The sequence below is a fragment of the Alligator sinensis genome, unplaced genomic scaffold, assembly GCF_000455745.1.
Source record: "Alligator sinensis unplaced genomic scaffold, ASM45574v1 scaffold455_1, whole genome shotgun sequence".
NCBI classification, from domain to species: domain Eukaryota; kingdom Metazoa; phylum Chordata; order Crocodylia; family Alligatoridae; genus Alligator; species Alligator sinensis.
This window is the reverse complement of record NW_005842142.1, coordinates 1,751,748-1,761,554: the sequence shown is the minus strand read 5'-3', so window position 1 is coordinate 1,761,554 and position 9,807 is coordinate 1,751,748. Positions and strand designations below refer to the sequence as shown.

The following is a 9,807-nucleotide window of genomic DNA, read 5'->3' as shown; positions in this document are numbered from 1 at the left end:
CACACCCCCGCCTCTGCCACCAGTGAAAGGCGGCCGCAGGCAGGGCTCTGCCCCGAGCAGGGAGCGGCGCGGCGCGGCCGGGCTGGCTGCGCGCAGGGCCAGGGCGGCGGTGTCTCCCTTTAAAGGGCTTCGTGCAGAACTGGACGCCGCTGGCAGTCACTGCAGTCCGGGTGACTGGCTTGAGCGAGAGAGCGGGATTTGGCCCTCACCCTCTGGGGACTGTTTGCTTGATGAAGTCTGCCTTTCTCCCTTTACAGCTGGGAGAGTGCAATTATCAGACCTGGAATTCTGCCTGGGTGTGAATGCACTAATTATTTCCATCCATTCTGCCAGGCCTCTTGTAAAATAGGTTTTTGGGTGGATTTTTTTTTTTGAAGTGGCTATTCCCTTTGCACCCTGGTGGAACTGATTGCGATTGGTCTTTACCTTTGAGGCAGCAATAGACCAATTTTTATTTCCCTCGGCATTTCTCCGTCACCCAGAAATTAAAATGCCTGAACAAAAAACAATACCCATTTAGAAAGGAGAACAAAGCAAACAAAATTCAGGAGTTTATCCACAGAGCTGAGGGGGCAGGAGAGAAGGTTGTGCTTAGATGTCCTGTCCTGTATATAAACATTTCCCAGATAAAGATTACACGCACTATATTGACCTCTAACCCCACCCCAGAGCTTTACAGTACATAGTCGATAAGGAAATAAGTTTAGGATATACTGTGCCGTGAATAATTTATATGAAGATTTACTCTATAATTTAGGCATTGTAAGGCATAAACCAAAACAAATAGTTACATGCAATTAAAAATCCAATGCAGCTAATTCATTCTTCTATTTGTTAAATTAATTTTCTGTCAGGGTGGGAACCTGAGTAGGAAAGGACTGGTCTATTTACTGGTTATTAACTGGTCTATTTACATAGTTTAAAGATGAAAGAAATGCAAAAGTAGAAAACAATCTATGCTAAAGAAAGTAAACTACTTTTTAAACATTCTTTCCTGTTTTATAATCTTGAAATGGATTAAGAACATCAGCAAAGGAAACTCTGTGGATTATTTTTTAAATATGTTTTTTTTTTAACCTGACAGTGTCCCTTCAACAGGAGGTGGGACCACAAATTAAAATAGTTTGTATTCAAATGAAAAAAACACTGTAAATGCAAAATATTGGAAATAGCCATACAAAAAAAAAGGAAAGCATATGGTATAAAATCATAAAAAAGATTATGCTAATAAAAGCCAAATGGCAGCAGCAGCAGCAACTAGAATTGCTGGATAAGGCGCCGGCGCTGAGAGGTTTTCCGCAGCAGTTTTCTGTAGTCATAGGGATTATCTTCATTTTTGCTCTCTTCCAGGGGGCTCTCTGCAACCCTTGACCTAAGGATTAAGTGCAGAAGTGCTTTAGAAATTAAAGTCAAAACATTTGCTTCAGCAAACACTGCTAATCGACTGCTTAACTTCCACCCTCAGCAAAAGCTGCTGCCTTTCCCAGGCCTCTTCCCCTCTGTAGAATAAAAGAGGCACCTCAGAGCCAACACATTATAGACAGTACAGTGAAACATTACAGGAAAACATGTTTTTTCCATAAAGTAGGAATCAATAGAGACATAATAAAAATGTTAGGGCATGCAAAACTTGGGATCGATTCTTGTTGGATAGATACTGGACCAGATTCTCAGGTGTTGGAAACTGGTGTGGCTTCGCTGACATCATTGAGCTATCCCAATTTTTATACCTGCTGAAGTCTTTATTGTTTCAGACTCAAAACTGCAAAGATCACAGACAGAACTATCTAATTTTATTTTTTCCAAATGGAAAGTTGCATTAAGTCTCAACATATGAAGTGAAACCAGGTATTTCTCTGTAACGTGATTCAAAACAAACTTGATTGTTTTGAAACATATCTTATTTCAGAATAACCACTGAAATATCTGGGAAGCAGCATGAAGGGAACTACTGCTGAATTCAAACTGCCAGCAAACAATAACAGGGTTCATTTTTCCACAGGCATATCCTAATTGATTAAACCACACAAGAAGCTCCGCGGAAATGGTCACTGAATGTTGAATTCTACCTAATGCTAAAGTAATAAGCTTGTAAGAAGGGGATAAATTCTGCTCTCACTTGCATCAGGGTATGTCTAGAATTACCCCAGTTATTTCAATATGCTACTGAAGATGGCAGCCAGAGGAAAACATGCTATAAAGCACGTTTCTGCTTCCACTGTGCTCATTGATTTAAACATAAGCAAAATCAAGCCCCCAACTATATCCAAGAAATATTTTGAACAAAAAGTCAAAGGTTAGGTGAAGTTAATGACCCAAGAAATGCAAAATGTTCCTAAGCCTGTAACCATATTGTGATTTACTGCTACTATAACATGGATTCTTTTTAAAAAATTCCATGCTTTCATCAAATCTTTCTAAAAAGCTAATTGTGGTGCTCCTGTATTCAACATGAAAAATCATTTGTAACAGAAGGATTAAAGAAATAATTTAAGGCACCTTTGCAAACATTTTTACTACTGTTTTGAATATATTTGTTTTTAAACCAGGCAGTCTCTCTAGATTATATAAATAGGTTTGTTTCCTTAGAATTTTCTTTAATCCTCCTACTATGGACTATATTTCATGTTTGTTCACATACATATTTGTGTACCTGCACACATTTGTGGGTGTGAAAGAGAATTTTTTTCTGACCAACAGAGGTCACTATCTATGAACTCTACATAGACACATCTTAGGTTTTGTCTTCAGGTTTCTTCTTCCTTCTGCGTCATGCTCACATCAAGCTGAGGTTATCAAGGCACGTGGTTTTTGTAAAATAGGGAAAAGGAAGCCAAGAATCCGGTGTCTCAGCTCTGAAAGTCAGGCAAAATTTTGGCAAATATCCATATGATTTAAAGCCTGACTGAGCCAGAAATTTAACTTTCAAGTTTTTCTTTAGTTTGATACAAGTTTGAGATCTGAGGCTCTACAGCAAGGAGGTGTGTTCACCTTATCAGGAGCTGTGGAAGCAGAACAAAACTGGCAGGTTTTCGAGTAAGACAAACATGCACCGTAGACTGACTGGGCAGAGTTCTGTTCCAAAATTCAGACAGACTGAAAATCGAAGAAAGGAAATTTTCAGCTAAGCATAAAATTTCCTAATTGCTAGAATTATTATTGTAGAAGGTTCCATGAAAATGAGTTGTTTTACAGCTTTTAAATGCAGATAGTTTTGTCTTATATGAAAATGTATCCAAATAAGTATGTATCATCATTTGCTAAGCAGAATTAAAAAAACCTTTATTTTACCAACAATTATTTTCTGTTTACTTACCCTTCACTAGCCATTATAGTTGAACTCCTGAGCTCAGTCAGTTGTCTCTTTTCTCTTCGGCCAGAATAACTATTCTTTGATACAGCATCAATAGATGAAATTCCTTGGTAGTATAAATCTTCTCTATCAAGCATCTTGTCCAAACTGTCAATCAATAAATGGACTAAGCTATCAGCTGTATTTTTCAACATTTTCTCAGCAAAAATACGGAAAAACAAAGGTTGCTATTTATTTTACCAGTTAAGAGCTAAGGACTTTTTACCTGCTGACAGTATTGGAAAAATATATAATACACACACACAAAACCTGATTTGTTGTGCTTGTTTGTATATGTGCACATACATATGCACTTATGTATAGGTAGACATATATGTGCATGTACATATGCATATATCTACACATACATATACACAGAAGCACAGCAAATATGGTCCCTGGAATGTAACTATTATAAAATGCCTAAATTTATCATTTCAAAATATTTGAGGCGCAAAGATTTTTGTGGGTGATATCTTTTACTGAAAGAAGGCAGGGCACATATGCACCTTATAGACTAAGATATAGGTAGAGCACAATCTTTCATGAATTTGAGCTCACTTCATCAGATGCTGTATGAATTCCGATCTTATGTAGTTAGTTTTTCAGGTGCAAATAGACCCTGCCTGACTTCAGACTAAGATGACTACCTACCTCCGTCTCTTATTGGGTTTAGCAAATATATATTTGCACACTAAGTCCTTTTTAACATAAGTTACTCTCCCTGGACCTGCATAGGTTGCAGATGGTTTTGTAAGATGTATGCTTGTACGCACCTGTGTACCTCAGGCCAGCGCTAACATTTAAAGATCTAAAATTACTGGGTAGTTTTCAGTGATGCCATTCTAATTCATGTAATTAAGACTGTATTACAACTGTCTTTGTAATCCCTGATTTTCAGGCATTTCTGTTCTGTCCACAAAATGTACTTTAGGTGGCAAATTAGTAAGCAAGTCTATAGCTAATTCAAGAGATTCAGAGTCAATCACTAGCATTTAGGGATATCAGTAGATTTATGACACTCCCCGGAGGACTATGGCTTAGTCATGAATGAATGGATTATCCTGATCCAGAAGTTATAAGGAGATAATCATCATCTGTATATTTAACTCTTTCAGATTGCCATGGCTGAGAAAGCAGAAAACCACTTGAGAGCTGGATTTCTAAAGAGATTTGCAATGTAATATAGAGACTTTAATTTCAATGTCACAGATCTATATATCTTGCTTAAGATAGTGATGGAACCTGATCTGGGAAGTTCTGTGACCTAAAATACATAAAATGGAGTTGGTGGTCTCAATGCAGGTCCTAGTGGGCAGGAAGGTATGTTATTCAGCACCATTCTGGCCATAAATAGTGGCAGAGAATGGCTAAAGGAGGCAATGCCTCCACATCAAAAACTGAGTTGCATTATTGGGACAATATGAAAAAATTGCACTGCTGCTGCCCATGCTATCCTTATTCTATGCAAAGGGGCCCTTATTTTCTACTGTTGTCATTTTATCCATTCTGTTGCAAGGCTAATAATTCACTTAAAAACCCAAAAATTTAAATAATGGCCAAATCTTACAGAAAATGGGGTCGTAATATTTTGCAGCAATAAGGGGCACACCACAGCCTGGATGGAATGCAAGTCATATTAGTGCATAACACAATGGGGCCCAGATACTGATTAGCAGGGATCCTGGTTTCCCCTGAATAAAAAATTGCAAATTATCTGATAAAAACCCCCAAATCCATGATTAAAATGAAAGGCCACTATATATATATATAGGCATCAGTTGAACACAATCTTTTCTTGATATATTTACAATTTTAAAGCAATTTGGAAACCTAGCAGTGCCTCAATCACCATAATAAAACACATTCTAAATACTTATAAATTTTGGTATTTTCTTTTGGGTTTTTATCATGGAAAATCAGAGCTCCCCCTACCCCCTTAGCTCACAGAATGCAGGTCTAGGCCCCATAGCCCCCAGCCCTGGGGCCCCCGGCTGCCAGGGCTATGGGGCCAGAGACCCATATCCGCCCCCTGCCCCTCGCAGGAGGCAGAGGCTGCTGCAGCAGAGTGGAGCATGGAGCCTGATTTCCCCACTGCTGCCTGCATGCTGTGGGCTTTGGTGGGGATGGGGCCGGCTTCCCGCCGCTGCGCACACTCCCAGGGGGCAGGGGAGACCTGTGTCCCCTAGATCTGTGTGTAGCATAAGGGAGGGTATTACCCACCTTGCAGCCCTCCCCCAGGGCCTCTGCAGCCCAGCAGGTGCCACCCAGCGCTGCAGGGCAGGCGGGGGGCATGCGGCAAAGCTTGTTGCTGCTGTGAGCTTCACGCTGCTCTGGCAAGGTGTCACCCTGTGTGCCTAGCAGCAGCAGGGACAGTGGCATAGGATTGTGCCCCCTGCTGCATCCAGGCAGGCAGGGAAGCCTCTCCAGGGTACTGTGGGACTTGCAATGGCAATGAGCTTCCCCGCATGGCCCACCACTGCCCTGCAGTATTGGGTCACACCTGCTGGGTTGTGGAGCACTGGCAAAGGGCAGCAGGGTGGGGAGCCCGAGCCTGCAGTGGGCAGCCTGCCCCTACCCTGCCCACAGATCTGGGGGGCATGGGTCCCACCTGCTCCCCCAGGAATGTGCACAGCAGTGGGAAGCTGGTCCCACACTTCTGTCCACTGGATAAGCCACCTGCAGCCATATCCTGCTTCCTGCCAGGGCCCTGCAGCTGCACATGGCCCCAGCCCCCAAGCTCTGTGCACCACCCAGTTGGGTAGCAACAGGAGCTCTAGCCGCAGCCCCAGCCCCAGCCCTGCCCTGCCCAACTCCCTCCCTCCCTCTCTATGGGGGCCTCGAACCTCCCCCCACCGAAGATACTTACGGGAGCTGCTCTTCGGGCTGCCTGGCATCCCCTGTCTGGCCACTCTCCTCCCACTCCCCCCCAAGTCCCTTCCAGGCTGACACTCTGCCAGCCTGCAGAGAGCTCTTTGCCAAACTGCAAAATCCATGGTTTCTCTATTAAAATGAGAAATCTGCGTTTTCCTTGGGTAAAGGGAGAAATCCACACTTTTCTCCGTTTTCTCATGGGAAATGAAAAACCTGGATCCTTGCTGATTAGGATCCTGAGGCACTACTGGATTATAAATAATAGGAATAATAAAAAAGAGTGTTAAAGTGTTATTGGGTGATTGTGGATATGTAGGAGATTACATAAACATTGGTCACAAATACTGTTTCAGTGTGCCTTAAAGAAAAACAAAAATAAACACATAAAACTTATAATTACTAGGAAAAAATATTTTATCCTAGAGCTTCATCCAAAGACCAGCAGGTAGGGTCAACTATGTAGGGTGTCGATTACTTCCTGCAAAGTGATTTATACTCCATTCCCCATTAATTTAGGTGATAGCAAAGACATTCAGCCTGTTGTGGGAGTGTATTTGAATAAGATACTGCATAACTACTGATACACATTAAGTAAAGGAACAACTAAGAAGTGTACCTTAGATTGCTGGATCATAGGGAAGCACCAAACAAGTTTAAGTAAAGCTGCCGGTTATAAATTTTGCTAGAAACTGTATGCTGTATATTTGCCAGAGCTTCCCATGCATTCAGAAACACAGCAAGTACACAGATCAGTGTAAGGAGAGGATATATGCTTTGTTTCCTTTACTGAATGTGGCGATCCACCAGAATGTTTCAATTACACTGTGGGAAAACCTTTATGGTTGAAATGTCAATGGGTATTTTTGTTTTTGTTACCGCTATGAATATGTAAATAGTTTTTTGTGGCATTTCCAAGTGGTTGCTTTCTAAGGAGGGGAGCTCCATCGTTTTTTGAATTTTTGCTAACTGAGTAAAATGGCTGCTCATCTGCTTTGAACTGGAATTTTAAGCTCCCAATGTTTTTGTTTTAGAACTGTCATTGAGCTGGACCTTGGCTTAATTTATTATTATGCTTGCGTTGCCATGGCAAGAGACTATGCAGTAGTAAAACTGCCTGCCTGAATGCTACAATGTTTTTAGCTTCTTCCGAGTGGCATAATTTTACTTTGCACATGATACCCTATCTATGCATCATCAAATAATAATTATATCCTTTTCTTAATATTATTTTTTCTTGGTTGACAGTGCAGCTACTCACTATTCCTAGAACACTAAAAGGACCACTATGGGTCAAAGGAAAGGAGGAAGAGAAAAATTACCTGTCCTTTCTTAGTTTCCGTTTTTCTTCTTGTACTGATTTCTAAGAAAACATAAAGCAATTTAAAAAGTAACACTTTTTAAATAAACCCTAATGCATTTTTATGCAAAGGTCTGGATCATAGGCATGCTCAGTATAAGAACTGTCTATAGTTCTTACTATGAAATATATGGCTATGAACAACATAATTTATTGAGTAAAAAACCTTGCTCTACACATTTTTAATAGTCTCTGTATCTGTGTATTGTGTGAGGATAAAACTAGTATTTTTCTCCCAGGCATCTTAGGTGCTAATATTATTGGAAAAATGAAATAAACTGTAGGAGGGGAATATCAGAGTTCCAAGGCCCTATGTATGTTTTAAAAATATTGACATATACAGGCCAACATAGGCAGATTTTCTTCTGATACGCTACTTTACTTATTAGCCAATTCCTGGGAGAAGGGCCAGCCCTGTTCTTACTAAAGCCAAAGGAGTTTTTCATTGCCTTTAAGAGAAAAAGACTAGACTATGGTCATACTTAAATCAGCAGTTTACTAATGTTATATCACCCTTGGGATACTAACATCCAAAGCTGCAGAAGAGGCAGAATTATTTGAGAATTTAAATAATTTCTTATCTCTAATAACTGCCTCTCTCTACAGACAATGCAATGCTATGCTGCAGAATTTTTAACAGCACGACACTTACAAAGTAATACATTTTTAAGTGCAGAATGAATCTAATTTTGCTTCCACTTACTAGCATAAAAACCAATGAATTTCAGTAGCTTGAAACCAGCGTGTAAAGAAAATCAAAATTCTTGCCTACAACAACCATACTTAGGAAACTGGCTATTAAGTATAGTACAGGTTTCTGGGTTCACAAGTAAGTGCAGAAAGACAGCTTACCTTTTAAAGTGACAGAACGGCTAAAAATGAACATCAAATAAAGCAAGTGTCGTCTTACAAAAGTTAGTGCAATGACAGGCAAGGTTCTTTGGGTAAATGTGATGTCACATTTAAGGTAGAGAGGGGAAGAACAAGAGTTTCAAAAGTACCTGTTCCTACTGGATGTCTTAATATTTGGGTACTCAGCTTGGAACTCTTGTGGGCTAATTTTCAGAGGCAAAGAGTGGCAGCTCCCATTGACTTCAAGCGAGGCTAATGGTGCTTGGTACCTCTGAATACTGACTATTCCAAAAATGGAGAGACTACAAATTATGAGATGTTTTTGGGTTTGCTGGTTGCAGCCGTGTTGGTCTAAGGACACAGGCAGATAAGGTTCTTTGGGTAACTGTAATTATCTTTTATTAGACCAACTAAATAGTTGGACAAATGTTCTTTGCAAGCTTTCAGGCATAAACACCCTTCTTCATGCTTTTGACCCTGATATCACATTTACCCGAAGAAGCTTGTCTGAGATGTTTTTGAAAATTTGTAGTGACTATATCAAGATCAAACAAACCTAGCACTAGGGAGGACATGCCTCCCTGTTAGGTCCCCAAATCTTCTATGCCAGTTAATTTGATGTCATTAAGGTAGACTTTCTCTTTTATTCTTTCTTGCAAATAAACACAATGAATTGATACGGATGTTAATTCCTGCCTTGAAGTTTACTGTTGATATTTAAATTCAAAATAATCAGTTCCCCATTGCACCAATTGCATCATTGTTGAGTTTTTTTCTTGATAAATGAGTTTTCAGAAACTACCAAGGTTTTACTTCTAACTCTTTAGCCCCTGCTTTATGGAGCCTGTCACAGATATTCATTTACTTTAGAACATACTTTTTCCTTTTAAAGTTCTAGATACAGAATTCAGTGTCATGTTTTACATTTGAGTCCTTAGTCTTACAAATCTTGTCTTCTTGAAAACAGATCTGATTCACGTGTACTGATCTTTATTTAAGAATATGATAGCTTGCTTTACATGAGTACAAAACTAGGCCCATGCCTTGCCTTTTTTTAGGTACACAAATCAACCTGTTCCTTAAGGGCCTTTATGATACTTTCCACTGAAAAGAGAACCAATTGTCTCAGTCAGTTTGATCAACTGTGCTTTCATTTGCTGTTAAAATCAGCCAATAAGACACACATGCCTCTAGCAAGTGTGTTTAATTGCTCTCATTGTTGAAGCCTTCTAACCTGCTTTTTAAGTTTCCTTTTTTTCTGCTTACTCACTTCCATTTTTACATTTAATGGCAATAGAAACAAAAAAAGGAAAAGCAGATGTAGATATCTGAACATGGACCAAGCTGACATCTAGTTCCTGTTCTGAATTTT

At 39.9% G+C, this 9,807-nt stretch overlaps 2 protein-coding genes across 2 annotated transcripts in view; both read right to left on the bottom strand.

Annotated features, from left to right (window-relative positions):
* GAD2 (glutamate decarboxylase 2) overlaps window positions 1-467 on the bottom strand; it is a 52,392-nt gene extending 51,925 nt beyond the window's left edge. The window contains exon 1 of the mRNA XM_006025371.1: window positions 427-467. Coding sequence (XP_006025433.1) covers window positions 427-467 — 41 coding nt within the window. The remainder of the gene's footprint in view (window positions 1-426) is intronic.
* Window positions 468-1,029: 562 nt separating this feature from the next.
* The window catches only part of MYO3A (myosin IIIA), a 219,080-nt gene continuing 210,302 nt past the window's right edge, over window positions 1,030-9,807 (bottom strand). The window contains exons 32-34 of the mRNA XM_025206153.1: window positions 7,546-7,586; window positions 3,317-3,460; window positions 1,030-1,372 (exon numbers count right to left, since the gene is read on the bottom strand). Of these exons, the coding sequence (XP_025061938.1) occupies window positions 1,258-1,372; window positions 3,317-3,460; window positions 7,546-7,586 (300 nt within the window). The 3' untranslated portion in view covers window positions 1,030-1,257. The remainder of the gene's footprint in view (window positions 1,373-3,316; window positions 3,461-7,545; window positions 7,587-9,807) is intronic.